Here is a 16,104-nt window from a genome sequence, read left to right as displayed (position 1 = left end):
CTGATTTGATATCAGTGAATGCTCACGTCATACTGATTAGTGTTTCAAATGACCAATGTTAGCACATGTTAAGTGTGGTATGTGACCGAATTTCCCCTTTATCCATGGTTCATCAAATATAACAATAGAGAACCTTGCAGACACGAGGCAGGAGTTGTGTCACATCGAACACAGGCATGCTGTCTTAATTCGTGACATGTTACTAACATTCGTGACACTACTACGGGTAATCTGGATAGAAGCTAGTAAAGTGTGGATGGAAGCTATTAACAACTGAATTTCATTCGTCCTATTGTCATTTTAATCCCTTGAGGCATTAAACCACATCTGTGAAGTAGGTTATCACAGTCATGAATACAACCAGAGCCGAGTTTAACCGTGTCCTCTATTCTTTAACTGATTCGTACAATCCACATTGACTACAAACACACGCCCATGCAACCGTTACATTTGTTGACCTCGTTCCTCTGTGTGCATGAAAGAGATTCGGCCTTAATGTTCCATATACTATACATCGCCTTCCATAATGTCTACAGACATACCACGTCTGTCAACACCATCATCACATAGAGAACTTGATATGCAACAGATTGGTCAAGCACGTACACCTATCATAGTTGGTATGTTATATAATTCCATCCAAATATTTAACGAGTGAGTGAGTGAGTGTAACGCTTGGTTGATCAGTGTCCCAGTTCCAGCATGGTTGGTCAGCTTGTTAAGAATAGCCACAATCATTCAGGTTACAGATGTCAACTTTTATCATTTATACTTTCTTTATAGTCACAGAAAGTATTTAAGACAATGGAATTAAGACCACGTGGATTCTGAATAATACAAGAACTGTTCCTGACGGGTGCCACGCGTGAGGCAGGTTATTTGGTACTGACTCATAAACACAAGGTCATGATACAGTCGGAAGCCTTCAGTCAATACTTCTTTAGCAGAGATATTGTATGGATGTGGAGAACTTACACAAGTTTGTTTGTTTGTTTGTTGTTTAACGCTGCACCCAGCAATATTATGTAGAATGAGTTTGTGACTTATATTACCGCGTTATTGTTCGCTCTGTGTCTGCTGATGTAGTTGGGAACGTTCATGTTCATGCTGAGATGTAGGCTGTTTCATGATACCATGTTCAAGATAGACATCAATGTTCTCTACAGCTATGTAAGTGTTTGCACTTGTGTACAGTGTTGCAGACATTTGCTGTGACAAATATCACTGGCAGCCACTAAAATATTATTTGCAGCATACGAGGGTCGGTCAAAAAGTACTCAGCCTAACTATATTCTCGATGTCCAATGTTTGAAAAGCTTCCATTTCAGTTTGTAGGAATCATTAGCAAAGCCGTATAAAAAAATTCACATATGTGGGTAATGTGATTAACGAGATATTAGTCATCACAACACATTGGGGTATAATATTTCTAGAAAAAATGCAAAAAATGAAAAACGATCCGTCATTTAGTACCTCTTGGATAATGGTATGCCCTCAGATAATGTCATATAAAATAGTTTAGTATAGTATTGGATGATTTCCCGTCATAATCAACATTCAAAGATTTGGATTGCTTGATTTATGTTTAGACAGGGCTGTTCTTATAAGGACACACCCATTTTAGTATTTCAAAAACATTGTGTCCAGATATTCAAGCTGGCCCTGTTTACAATATACTGAGAGTTGACACTTGTGTGGCCGTTCAGTATTTACTTTGAACCTTTAGCATCGTGTGTGAAAAAGTGAAAACATTAGAATAAGTTATGTCCTTATGAATTCGTCGTCTGAAAGGGGGTGGGTAGTGTCTCCAAAACAAGCTGTTTCAGTAAACATGAAGGGGGAATCACTTTAACAAGCGATTGTACTTTCAAATTGCTTTTTTATCCACTTTAATATCTAAGTTTGATTCTAGCGGACGTCTACTTATCTCAAACACACAAAATGTTTCTTGCATATTTTGTTACCTGAAGTTTGTGGTGCATTTATTGCAGATTTTGCGCTTTTGGGGGGTACCAAGATAAAATTTCAAACAAAATGGGGATCGTAAGGCTGGAACGTAGCAAAACCAATTTGCTTGAGGTTGACAGATAATATGTAGAAAAATAAAACATAAAAACAGCTGCATTTGAATCATTTACTAGGTCAGGCTTACTACTTTTTGACTGTCCCTCGTATACCCATTTCGTAACTAACATTGCGATTTTTACCAGTTGTGTTGTGTAGTTTGTTGCTGTCAATATCAGTGCACATGTACTGATTTCTGCAGTGTATGCGTTACATTATAAATGGTAAGAGGTTGTCACTAGCTCATGCTAATTCCCACGGTTCCAGTCCCTCATCGACTCTGACGTAATTGTATGACGCCACATTACGATGCATGTAGTCAGGTTACTAGCCATGTGTGTCAGCCTGGGAAGACAACCGTAAGGTAAAAGGCAAGATGGGAAGTTGACTTTACTTGGAAATAGTCCTTCCGGTTGCAGCTGTGGGTCCCATGGGTTTCAAGACCATGACAATTCCTTTTAAACAGAGAGACCGTCAACATTTCTGCTTTTCGTCCTCAGGCGCTTAGCAAGCCAATTCTTTTGTGTAAGTCCGATAGTTGCAAAGCTTTATGTTTTGGTAGTATTGAGGGCTTGCCCAACTTTCATTTTTTATGAGTCCTGAAGCGTTTTCGTTTGACGTTTGATGATTTCAATAACTTGTTGTTGTTATCTTATCAATATTTTGAAATCATACGGAGAACTTAGAGTAGTCTACCATTAGTTCAGACAGAATAGTCATTTGATTGCATTGTGACTGTCTCATATGCATATGTGATTTGACTTTGTTTAACGCATGTTTACTACATTGATACAATACCATACATCGAGTATTTGGGTTTTTTTTCTAAATGCACTGACTAACAAATGAAAAGTAAATACCTGCATTACAGTTATGATTCACATATAATCATGACTGTAACAAAACATTCACATACATGTCGATGGAAAAACAACCATCACTGAAAGAAAGACACCTTTCGAATTTATGATATGAAGAATAACATGTCTACTGTACATGGTGACTGTATTGGTAATGCTTTGTTGTCAAAGAATATTGTAGGCAAAATGATTCATAGAGGGATTTCCACGTTTTAAATTGTTCTGATAACGTGTTTGTCGGTATTTATGGCAAGAATTAGAAGAAAACATTTTTTAAGCGAATATCATGTGTAAGCCCGGGATTTTTTAATAATGGTAGCTACGCCCCTGGTCTTGATTTGTGTCAGCTCCATTTATGCACTGCTGTTGCTTCTGACGTACAACTAATCTGCATGAGGCTATTTTGGGCTTCTCTACATCTAGGTTCTATCAAGCTGGTCAAGAATTAAAGGTCTATGAAACTTCAGAATTTTATCTTTAACAGATGCTGCTTTGATGTTAAAGTGTTTTGTTCTGAATGCCCGAGAGCTTTACTAAATAATGCTTTAGTTTCTGACAAGTAGAAAGACACTAAAACCTCATCTTCAACTTTTGTGGGGTTTGTCCTCAGGTACAGATTTATCATACCCGGATGTAGTCTCTGTGTACATGATGATTGTAGCACTTATGTCAGCTGAGGGTACGATGAGAATTGTAATCTGACGATCGCTGCACGTCACCTGTCAGTACCGCTTGGGATAAGATTAAAGTTTGTAATTGCAAAAAAATATATTACTCAACTTCCATGGTGTTTGTCGCGAAATTGTCCTTCCTTATCTACTGATATCATTTATCTTGGAGAGAGCGTATTTTAATGTTTACAGTTTTGCAAGATGCATCCTCCTAATCATTTTGGAAATGAGGGTTTGGAGTTAAGTCATAGATGCTTTTATTTCGTATTTATTAGATCCGAAAATGGTTTGTGTGGTGTCAGGAACATGCATGCAATTGTCGGGTTTGTCGGGATGGGACTCCGCCCAAAATAGCTAGAATCTGTACTTCATTGTGAAGGTGTACTCCTATAAAGTTCACTGTGGACTTATTATCACATATGTTTAATTCGAGGTGGTGTGCTGGACTGAGGAACACTATTGACACTAATTTCTGTTGTGAAAAGGTGTTCGCCCAGAGGGAACATGGCGTTAAATTAACATGTCCTAAAAACAACTTACCTACAGAGGTATGAACCCATGAACACTAAATGCTGATTCTTGTAAAGACAAAATGGTATTTGCCAGTGCGGTGAGTGTCTGGAATTCATACTAAAGTAACATAAGCTGAAGATTACGTTTTCAAAACTGTATTTCTTTAACTAAGATACATTGTAATCCCAACAACCACATGCACATCTAACATATTTCTAAAATAACTAATACAACTAAAAATAATGCAATGTAAATTAACTAACTAAACTAGGTCCTTATACATTTCCAGCCTACCTCTAGTAGAATAATATTTCCTTAGCAACAGTAGCACTACGATACAAATACTAATGTCCTGTCAATATTATGTGTTATGTAAATGTCACAATCCCAGTTTTCGAAATTCTCCTTTAAAAGCTCCTTAGCTATTGTACGAGGTATGTCTCTTCTCCTTACTTTAATGATAACCGACCATTTCCCAGACACTACGATGTGTAGAAACAGATCCATGATCTCATGTGTCGGCCGGTGGTTTCGTGGACATTTCTTATGATTAACGAAACTGCCGTAGTCACTTCTATAAGTTGCTCTAACACAGACCCAACACTCAGTCACGCTTTCTTGGTTGTTTGAACAACTACCTGTCCCAGTTTTCTTCTGTAACATTCCTGATGTTGTCTCCCTTGGACATGCTACACTGGTCAGCTGGTTATTTCGGATGTTGAATGCTAATAACACATCCTTACCTTCTTCAAGAGGTCCCTAGAAGGTGTAGTACTCAGTGAGGATAATACATATGCATGAGCGACTCCTTTATCTTCATGATTACATCTGAAAAGCAACATTTCGATAAGGTTCTAACACCGTTAAGATAAGCTAAGGTAAGATAAGATAATACTTTATTACCCGTGAGGGAATTTTGTGTACATCAGAGGTATATGCCATTAAACAGAAAGCACGATACAAAAGACATACAAACACAAACAATAAACAGTAATATTTACGACATAGAAAGCAAAAGCACATGTGGAATCCCTAAAAGTTAAACATACTAAGTTATGACAATAGCTACGAACCTAACACAACAGATCGGTATAAAAGAGATATACAAACTGTAATAAATGTAGTTTTGCTCTCCTAGATTTAACATTGGGGATAAGATATTTACAACCAGAGGGTAAAACCTTATAACAAGAGTTTAAAACATGAGGTGGGTCATTTAAAATTCTTGCGGTAAGATTAATATCAGTTGAGATGTATAGAGTTTCTAAAATTCCAAGATCGCAAGAAGCTATTTTCCCTGCAACTTTCACAACTCGAGCTCTATTCAGCTTGTTCTTGTTCTTGAGTCCATACCAGCGCTGTATTGAAACAGTTTAAATAGATTGTATACATGATTTGTAGAACAGTTTTATAATGGAAGAGTCTATGTGGAATGAACGGAGTTTTCGTAAGAAGTGTAGATGGGACTCACATTTATTGTGATAGCATCGGTATTCTGTGAGAAGAGAAGTTTATTGTCAATAATAGTCCCTAGATACTTGTACTCTTCAACTACTTCTACTTCTTGGCCCTGGTGATAGTTACAGGTGTGGTGATCGTTGCTTGCCAAAGTCAATGATGAACTCTTTAGGTTATTTTACTTTAGGTTCGAGAAATCTATCTTCACACCACGCTGTGAAGGATGATACTTCCTCTTTGTAGGAATCTTCGTTGTTCAGCAGGAGACTGCTTATTGCTGGATCATCGGCAAACTTCATTCTGTCACAGTTGGAGTTAGAGAGTGAAGAGCATAGGAGACAGTACACAGCCCTGGGGAACACCTGTATTAGTGACAGTTGTCTCAGATGTAGCGTTGTTGACATTCACATACTGTCTTCTGTTGGTCAGGAATAATGCTATCCATCGTTTGAGCTGAGGGCTTACTTGAAGGTCATTTAGTTTCTGGAGGAGAATGTGAGGCTATATAGTATTGAAGGCGGAGGAGAAGTCCACGAATAGAATGCATGCATACGCTCCAGTTTTGGTAGATGTTGTGCAGCAGAGATCGCAGCGTCTTCAACACCTCTCTTGGCTCCTTAGGCAAATTGTGTTGGGTCGAGCTTGTCCTTCACTTGATTGGAGAGCATGAAGTGGACAATACGCTCAAGGCACTTCATCACGACTGATGTAAGAGCTGCAGGTTCCAGGCTGATGGTATGACTTGTTTATCCAGTGAAAGTTGAAAAATGGAAAATGAAAGCGAGTTGTTCATAATATTCCCTCAAGACCATACCACTTAAACCATCGGGGTCAGACGATTTCCGGATATTTAGTTGTCCGAATCTGAATTTTACGTCCTCTTCAGTCAGAGTACGATTATGCTCGCTATCAGTTAGATTGGATAACAGTTTGTCGGTAACATCAGGAAAATCATGAAGGTCGAATGTTGACTCGTCTCCAATAGCACTAAGTTATGTTCTAGTCACCGCTGTACTGACTTCTGGGCTTCACTTCACTAAACTTTGAAGGTGTTCGAGTTTATCCAATTGGATAATGTGGCCGTGGTGTATGTCCTTTCAGGGAAATTATTATTTCCTTTGAATGGTATGTGAAAGTAATTGTATATGTGTGATTTGTCAAAGGCATAGTTATGTCAAATTACATATGTTTTGTAGTACACTGTTCTACGTTTAGTACAGCATGGACTTTGAATACACAATGCCATGAATGCACTATCACCACGAAAAGTGGTCAAATATAACATATGTTATATTTGGGATCACACTTTCTCAGTAAAGTACTTTTGTTGGGTTGAGTCCCATCCGGGATTCTTTGTCTCTACCTGAACATGAGTATCAGTATCGAGTTCTCTCCAGTTTCTTTCCAGTTTTGAAAATATATGTGAAAGTTTCTGCAAAAGTCCGCCAGGTGTGATTAGCCCTGTACTTGGTTGTGGTGGAGGCATCTGCTGGGCACCATGTCCTGTCAGGTCGGACCAGCGACAGCAGCCTCTGCAACAGAAAACACGATACTAAACGTGTGAACACTCTGCATGTTTTCCTTACACGATAAGCAAGTAACTCCACTGGGCATACGATCAACTCGGTTCGTTAATATAATGTCAGTTGTTAAAAATGAATCAACACTCATATTCATAAAACTCGGGATATAGTAATGACAAAATGCGGCAACCGATAAAGGTATTTCTATGTTTAAGCTTTATCATGCTCTACGTCAAAATCACATGAGCACTCAATGAGATACATGTATTAAAGCATTAACTGACACTCGGTGTTTCTGTACAAGTGTTCACCAAGCTGCTGACCTGCTTCAGTGACCCATCCTGTCTGTGCAATGTTGTGACCATCATGACGGGGATGGGGAGGAGAGGCAGCAGTGCTATAATCCACCCAATCCCCACTGCCGAGACAGGGTAGGTGTACTTCCCATATGATGGGGACTTGTAGTTGGCCAGCGTCATGAAGAACGCAATCTGGGAGTCAAGGAATGAAATCACAAATAGTTATATTCCAGCCACGTATGATTACACAGTCACGTCTGTGGTGTTGATACTAAAGTTACTTCTTGATGTATGGCGAAAAAGGTTTGCCAACAATCCTCATACACTTAATTCGAAACATGCTGGTGATTTACATGTAAATGAAAAGGTTTACCATCCTGTCCGTTCAATCAGAGGTTCTAAATCACAATGACCACCTCACATTTAACTATATTCAATGTTTGTGTGTCAGTCACTGTGTATCAAGTGCACGTGAAATAATGTATGCCATGTTACGTATAATCGCATTAATCACATCAGCGTGTTTGATGCAACAAGGCACCTAAGCTATACCAGAAGTATTCCAGGTGTGACGAATCCCCACAGGAGTTTCACCAGGACAGGTAACGGGCGTCCGGACATCAGCTGGATGTCTTCACTCAACTGCTGGATTCCTGTACAATGCAAACAATCATACAATTATATGTCCATGAAACCTGCCCCTATACCAGTATAGTAAACACATGCGCACAGCTATAGACTATTGAAACATGCACTGGATACCTGTACAATAAAAAACACACACAATTATACGTCAATGAAACATGCACTGGATACCTGTACAATACAAACACTCACACAGTTATACGTCATTGAAACCTGCACTGGATACCTGTACAATACAAACACTCACAGTTATACGTCAATGAAACATGCACTGGATAACTGTACAATACAAACACTCACAGTTATACGTCAATGAAACATGCACTGGATACCTGTACAATACAAACACTCACAGTTATACGTCATTGAAACCTGCACTGGATACCTGTACAATACAAACACTCACAGTTATACGTCAATGAAACATGCACTGGATACCTGTACAATACAAACACTCACACAGTTATACGTCATTGAAACCTGCACTGGATACCTGTACAATACAAACACTCACAGTTATACGTCAATTAAACCTGCACTGGATACGTGTACAATACAAACACCCACAGTTATACGTCAATGAAACATGCACTGGATACCTGTACAATACAAACACTCACAGTTATACGTCATTGAAACCTGCACTGGATACCTGTACAATACAAACACTCACAGTTATACGTCAATTAAACATGCACTGGATACCTGTACAATACAAACACTCACACAGTTATACGTCATTGAAACCTGCACTGGATACCTGTACAATACAAACACTCACAGTTATACGTCAATTAAACCTGCACTGGATACGTGTACAATACAAACACCCACAGTTATACGTCAATGAAACATGCACTGGATACCTGTACAATACAAACACTCACAGTTATACGTCATTGAAACATGCACTGGATACCTGTACAATACAAACACTCACAGTTATACGTCATTGAAACCTGCACTGGATACCTGTACAATACAAACACTCACACAGTTATACGTCATTGAAACACGCACTGGATACCTGTACAATACAAACACTCACACAGTTATACGTTAATTAAACACGCACTGGATACCTGTACAATAAAAGCAGTCCCAGTTATACGTCATTGACACATGTTATAATTTAGATATAGATAAAGACTCTCTGTACTGTAAATGTCCAGAAGTTAAAAGCACGGCTGGTGTGTGTGTCCTGTATGTTGATTCACGTACCTTTGTATTTACATACCAAAGCTAAATACATTATAGCTATGATTCACGTATTGCTATGTCTAAACTCTTAAATATATCCTCTATCATTATTTGCGTAACTCTTGACATATATTCATGATTCATGAATCGCACCTTGTAAACCCCTAACAAGAATTCATGATTTCTCTATTGCAGTGTTATAATTCCTGGCATACTCATGTACCGCTATGTTTAAACTCCTAAACATATCCTCCATTTGCATGTTAGAACTGCTGACATATATCCATGAATCATGCATCGCTGTGTAAAACCCCCGATACATGTGGCCTATAGAATGGTACGGTTACCACTACTCTCACCGTAGAACCAGACCGTGGCCACACACTCCAGGGTACAGAACAGGAACAACGACAGAGACACCAGATACCAGTCCAGGAGCTGCATGATGTAGATCCCACCCTGAAAGTGAGACCATACCAAGGTCATCTCGATGTGAGCGGAACTTGAAGTGTGATCATACCAAGGTCATCTCGATGTCAGCTGAACTTGAAGTGAGACCATACCAAGGTCATCTCGATGTCAGCGGAACTTCAAGTGAGACCATACCAAGGTCATCTCGATGTCAAGTGAACGTGAAATGAGACCATGCCAAGGTCATCTCGATGTCAAATTGTAGTGTTTTAAGGGTGAGGCGTTTTATTGTTTTAGAATACATCTTTCAACATCCTGAGATCCCCATGAAATGGATAACTGAAACTGTGTTTTCACTGATTCCAATTACCTATGTTGTGTATGAATTACCTGTGTACATATAATGACACCCAACAGAAAGGCAACGCCACACAAAGCTGCTGTCACCAAACCTCTCCGTTCCCCAAGTGTCCTCGGAAACTGGTCAATGAGGGCCGTAGACACGATCTCCGCGAACAAAAACTAAAACACAATGTGTAACTATAGGCTTGCGATTTCAAAATGGTACTGGTTAAGACCTGTTCTTCACACATATGTCTATTTTGTGCTCAAATGTCCATATCTAATCATAAGCTATATTCATTGTAACCGTTTTAGTCTCACCTGAGAGTCTAATCCAACTGTCAGCAACATCAAGAAAAACAGAAACGACCACATCTGAGGAAGCGGAAGTTGTGATAGGGCTTCTGGGTAAGCAACAAAACCCAATCCTGGACCTGTTATCAGAGATGTCTATTGGTAATACCTTCAGTTAATGCTTACTGATATTTTAAACCTGGTACTGCGCTTGTCTTGTAATATACGAGCCACATAAAGAAACTGTGCATTGTCAAAATATTATCCCAGTTGATCAGTACGATAACAATGTCAAAGGTACATGTAAACGTTAATGGAGGGATCATGAGACCATAACAAGTCGGGAGAATTTCAATTGAAAAGTCAATCACAATGACATCACGAGTCCACAAGCGGGACAGGGGTCAAAGGACCATGTCACAAGTTCAATAACGGGTATGTCCACCATCGGCACTGAGAACAGCAGTGCATCGACGACGCATAGAGCCTATCAAACGTGCAAGGAAGGCTTGTGGGATGTCACGCCAGATTCTCTCAAGCTCTGTTGCAAGGTCAAGGACGTTATCTGGGGGATGAGGAAGACGGCGTAGACGTCGATCCATCTCGTCCCAAAAAAGTGCTCTATCGGGGAGAGATCCGGTGCATTTGCAGGCCAAGGCAGTAAGTCAACGTTGTGGTGTTGCAAGAAATCCATAGCAACCCTTGCCGTATGAGGGCGGGCATTGTCTTGTTGGAATGTTAACCCAGGGCCATGACGTTGCAGAAAAGGAATTGCCACAGGGCGAAGAATCTGATCCCTGTAACCCACACCAGTTAAGTTGCCCTGAACAATCACCAAAGGAGTTCTTTGGCGTGCTGTTATTCCACCCCAAATCATCACGGAACCACCACCAAAGCGATTCCTCTCCAAGACACATGCCTGTGCATAACATTCTCCCACCCGTCTATAGGCACGTTGACGTCCATCACTATGGGAAATGTTAAACCTGGACTAATCTGTAAAAACAAGATTTCTCCACCAAAACAAGGTTCTGCGGACATGATTTCGGCACCACATTCGGCGAGCTTGTCGATGACGTTGTGTCAGGATAGGCCGTAAGGCGGGACGTCGTGGTCTGATCCCGTGATGACGTAAACGTTGTCGAACTGTGTTGGGGTGGATACGGCAAAGACCTGGGATGGTTCGGGAAGTCATCACTGCAGTCTGAAACCTGTGGCGAAGATGGGTCACCCTTATCCATATGTCCTGTCTTGGCGTTGTTACACGTGGACGTCTAGAACGTGGCCGATCGATGACTTCATTTGTGTTCTGGTAGCGTCTCACCAGTGCAGAAATGGTGTTCCGGTGGCAGTGGAAATGTGCAGCCACTTGACGTTGAGACATTCCCCCACGGACCATTCCAATGGCCTCATGACGTTGTGCAGACGTGAGCCTTGGCATGCTATGCATTTCAATAGTCGTTAAATCTTTTGAACGATCGCAATGGCAGGGGGTTGAGCTTTCCAAAGGGACAGTATTGTGTGGCATTCATTTGCTCTGTATCTCTTTCCCGGAATGCACGTGCAACAACGTATTGCACGTCTCAAGGACGAACCCACTGACGTCACGGAACGTGGCACGTGCATGCATGTTGGATACATGTCACTCATCTCGGAGTTTAAATCCTTATGTGTCTACACAGGTTTGATAAATTTAGATTTTAAATTTTTGTATGCACAGTTTCTTTATGTGCCTAGTATACAATCATTGTACAAAATTGCCACATAAATATAAATAGTACACATGTTTATCATATACTAATACCCAACAGCTTTCTTATATTTGAAAATTTTCCGGACTCCACCAAAAAAGTTGTTTAAGAAACTATCATCATTGAAAACGCAAAAATTGTTATCTGTCGCGGCGGGGTGAAACCGCAGAAACGGAACAGTCAGTCATGGCGGGGGACATCTCAAAATCTATTCCGGGAGACCTGTCGATTCCTCGTCTGTCGTAGTGTCATAATCACGACTTAAAGGGATGACAAGTGGTGCCACAGTTGCCTGTTGTAAGCCATCCCGAGACCAGTAACCTTGTTCAATGACCTTAGCTACCTTGTTGACACAGTTTTGCCAAGTTTCAGTCGTGATTTTGTTAAGGGATTACTTAACCAGAACATCTACGTCACGTAATCTAAAAGTTGTGTTTGATCTGGCAACATCTCCTTTGACAATAACCCATATCATTTCAATGGGGTTAAGGTCACAGTGATAGGGTGGAAGTCGCAGAATACCGTGACCCTTACTTTTTATGTAAATTTCAACTTTGTAGAAAGGTTCACCTTTGTGGGTTTTTATGATCTCATATAGCTGAGGCTTCGTTGCCTTTGAAGGCCGTGCGATCTGAAATTTGTCGAGCCATGATATCATATCACCTTTCCGTCTTTTCGATGTCAGGGCTTTACTGTCGGGGCCCTGCACGCTGTGGTATGGGGCATTGTCCATTACGATAAAAGACTTCTCTCGTAGAGCTTGTACCAACTTGTTTTTAACCCAATCGAGGAAAACCGCACCATTCATCTCGGAATGGTAGTCTCTGTTATCTGTGGACTTTGGCCTGAATACCAAGTCGCAGCCTGGGAGAATGATTTGTCTCTCTCCTTTCCCTAGAGGCAGCTTTCTACGTGACCCCTTATCACCCCCATCGGGTACCCACTGACTGCTGGCAGTGTGCGAGGCATTGATCCAGGTCTCGTCCAAGTACACTGGCTCGAACCCTTCCTCGCGCTTCTTCTTTATAACCCTGAGAAAATTATTTCTCAAGCGAACGATATCAGGGCGTTCAGAGAGTACTGACCCATTCTTCCCCGACATTTTCTTATAACGATACCCGAGAGAGTGTAAGAGTCGCCAGAGTGTGTACTTTGATACTCTGAGGTTGTGTTCTTGCTTCAAATGCTTTCTTAAAATTGTCAGCGACATGTATTTGTTTTCAGAATAGAGCTTGTTGATAGACTGCCTTACAAGGTTCTTTTGAAAGTTGTCCAAATGTTTTAATTCGGGTGATTTTGACACGACCCCTACCTGCTTCGCATCACCCTCACAATGTTTGTGTTCCAGAACATTTGTCAGTACCCTTGCTGATACTCCTAAAGCTTTTGCTGCCCGCTTACGGAATGTATTAATGGCATAAAATGGTTTGCCCCTTTCGGCTTCAGCACGGAAAAAATCGTACACTTTAACCATCAACTGTTTCACGTCAGCATTCAACTTCATTTTTCATCAGGCATGTGTATCCCGTGCACGACGAGATAGTGGCTGTTCCGTTTCTGCGGTTTCACCCCGCCGCGACAGATTACAACTTTTGCGTTTTCAATGATGATAGTTTCTTAAACAACTTTTTTGGTGGAGTCCGGAAAATTTTCAAATGTAAGAAAGCTGTTGAGTATTAGTAAATGATAAACATGTGTACTATTTATATTTATGTGGCAATTTTGTACAATGATAAAATTTGCAATTCATCGGTTCGTTTCTGACTCAAACGGACTGTACGTACTTGTTGATTCCCCACATACTTGTTGATTCCCCACATGCTTGTTGATTCCCTACGTACTTGCTGACTACCTACATACTTGCTGATTCCCTACGTACTTGTTGATTCCCTACGTACTTGTTGATTCCCTACATACTTGTTGATTCCCCACATACCTGTTGATTCCCTACATACTTATTGCTTCCCTACATACTTGTTGATTTCCTACATACTTGTTGATTCCCCACATACCTGTTGATTCCCTACATACTTGTTGATTCCCTACATACTTGTTGATTCCCTACATACTTGTTGATTCCCTTCTTACTTGTTGATTCCATACGTACTTATTGATTCCCCACATACTTATTGATTCATTGATTCCCCACACATTGATTCCCAATTTGGATTCCCCACATACTTATTGATTCCCATGATTGATTCCCTACATACATACTACTTGTTGATTCCCTACATACTTGTTGATTCCCTTCATACTTGTTGATTCCCGTACTTATTGATTCCCCACATACTCATTGATTCCCCACATACTTGTTGATTCCCTACGTACTTATTGATTCCCTACATACTTATTGATTCCCTACATACTTGTTGATTCCCCACATACTTGTTGATTCCCTACGTACTTATTGATTCCCCACATACTTGTTGATTCCCTACATACTTGTTGATTCCCCACATACTTGTTGATTCCCCACGTACTTGTTGATTCCCCACATACTACTTACTTGATTCCCCACATACTTATTGATTCCCACATACTGATTCCCCACATACTTATTGATTCCCCACATACTCATTGATTCCCCACATACTTATTGATTCCCCACATACTTATTGATTCCTACATACTTGTTGATTCCCCACATACTTATTGATTCCCCACATACTTATTGATTCCCCACATACTTATTGATTCCCCACATACTTATTGATTCCCCATACTTATTGATACTTATTGATTCCCACATACTTGTTGATTCCCCACATACTTATTGATTCCCCACATACTTATTGATTCCCCACATACTTGTTGATTCCCTTATTGATTCCCCACATACTTATTGATTCCCCACATACTTATTGATTCCCCACATACTTGTTGATTCCCCACATACTTATTGATTCCCCACATACTTATTGATTCCCCACATACTTATTGATTCCCCACATACTTATTGATTCCCCACATACTTGTTGATTCCCCACATACTTATTGATTCCCCACATACTTATTGATTCCCCACATACTTATTGATTCCCCACATACTTGTTGATTCCCCCACATTGATTCCCCACATATTGATTCCCCACATACTTATTTGATTCCCCACATACTTGATTCCCCACATACTTTATTGATTCCCACATACTTATTGATTCCCCACATACTTATTGATTCCCCATACTTATACTTTCCCCACATACTTGATTCCTACTTGTTGATTCCCCATACATTGATTCCCCACATACTTATTGATTCCCCACATACTTATTGATTCCCCACATACTTATTGATTCCCCACATACTTATTGATTCCCCACATACTTGTTGATTCCCCACATACTTATTGATTCCCCACATACTTATTGATTCCCCACATACTTATTGATTCCCCACATACTTATTGATTCCCCACATACTTATTGATTCCCCACATACTTATTGATTCCCCACATACTTATTGATTCCCCACATACTTGCATCACGGATTGCCCCACCTGATGACACGACCTCCGTGACTGACACACCCACTCTCTCGGCCATCACTCCCAGGATAGAGAAGGTGACAAAGCCAGCAAATATGCTTGTGCCCTCCGATGCAACGCACAGAATGATGCTGTCGCTGAAAGTATAACATACATTGAACGTTTAGAATTATTCTCGGGAGTTTATTGAATCTGCGTCAAGTATTTTCGTATTAAAAATACAACCCAAACTTCGAGGTTATTATTCTGTGTTCGAAATAAACATTATCGAGGCTTGGCTAAACACAATGCATTTAGCTCGTATAAAGACAAGCTTAATATAATGATAATACCCGAAATAGGATATCTAACTTCCCAAATTACAAGCGTTGTAATCACAAAATCATACAGTGTCATTGGTAAATTCTGCAATCTGCTTTTTATTAGCCTATTTTCATCTACCCTAACGGTAGTTAAACATACACACACGCGCGCACGCACGCACATACACACGTACACATACACACACGTACACAGAACTCAAAACGATGATAGACATCTTCATCTTAACTTGGTGCAGACATTCAATATATGATGTAGATG

At 40.2% G+C, this 16,104-nt stretch overlaps 1 protein-coding gene across 1 annotated transcript in view; it reads right to left on the bottom strand.

Moving 5' to 3' along the window:
* Positions 1 to 16,104, bottom strand: part of LOC124283791 — a 62,521-nt gene that overhangs the window by 41,393 nt on the left and 5,024 nt on the right. Inside the window, exons 7-13 of the mRNA XM_046719820.1 lie at positions 15,535 to 15,659; positions 10,308 to 10,420; positions 9,593 to 9,692; positions 7,941 to 8,041; positions 7,413 to 7,580; positions 7,034 to 7,098; positions 5,777 to 5,866 (exon numbers count right to left, since the gene is read on the bottom strand). Of these exons, the coding sequence (XP_046575776.1) occupies positions 5,777 to 5,866; positions 7,034 to 7,098; positions 7,413 to 7,580; positions 7,941 to 8,041; positions 9,593 to 9,692; positions 10,308 to 10,420; positions 15,535 to 15,659 (762 nt within the window). The remainder of the gene's footprint in view (positions 1 to 5,776; positions 5,867 to 7,033; positions 7,099 to 7,412; positions 7,581 to 7,940; positions 8,042 to 9,592; positions 9,693 to 10,307; positions 10,421 to 15,534; positions 15,660 to 16,104) is intronic.

Source organism: Haliotis rubra, unplaced genomic scaffold (assembly GCF_003918875.1).
Source record: "Haliotis rubra isolate DU_JTF1 unplaced genomic scaffold, ASM391887v1 Scf1096, whole genome shotgun sequence".
Classification (NCBI taxonomy): Eukaryota; Metazoa; Mollusca; class Gastropoda; order Lepetellida; family Haliotidae; genus Haliotis; species Haliotis rubra.
This window is presented reverse-complemented; position numbering and strand designations above follow the sequence as displayed.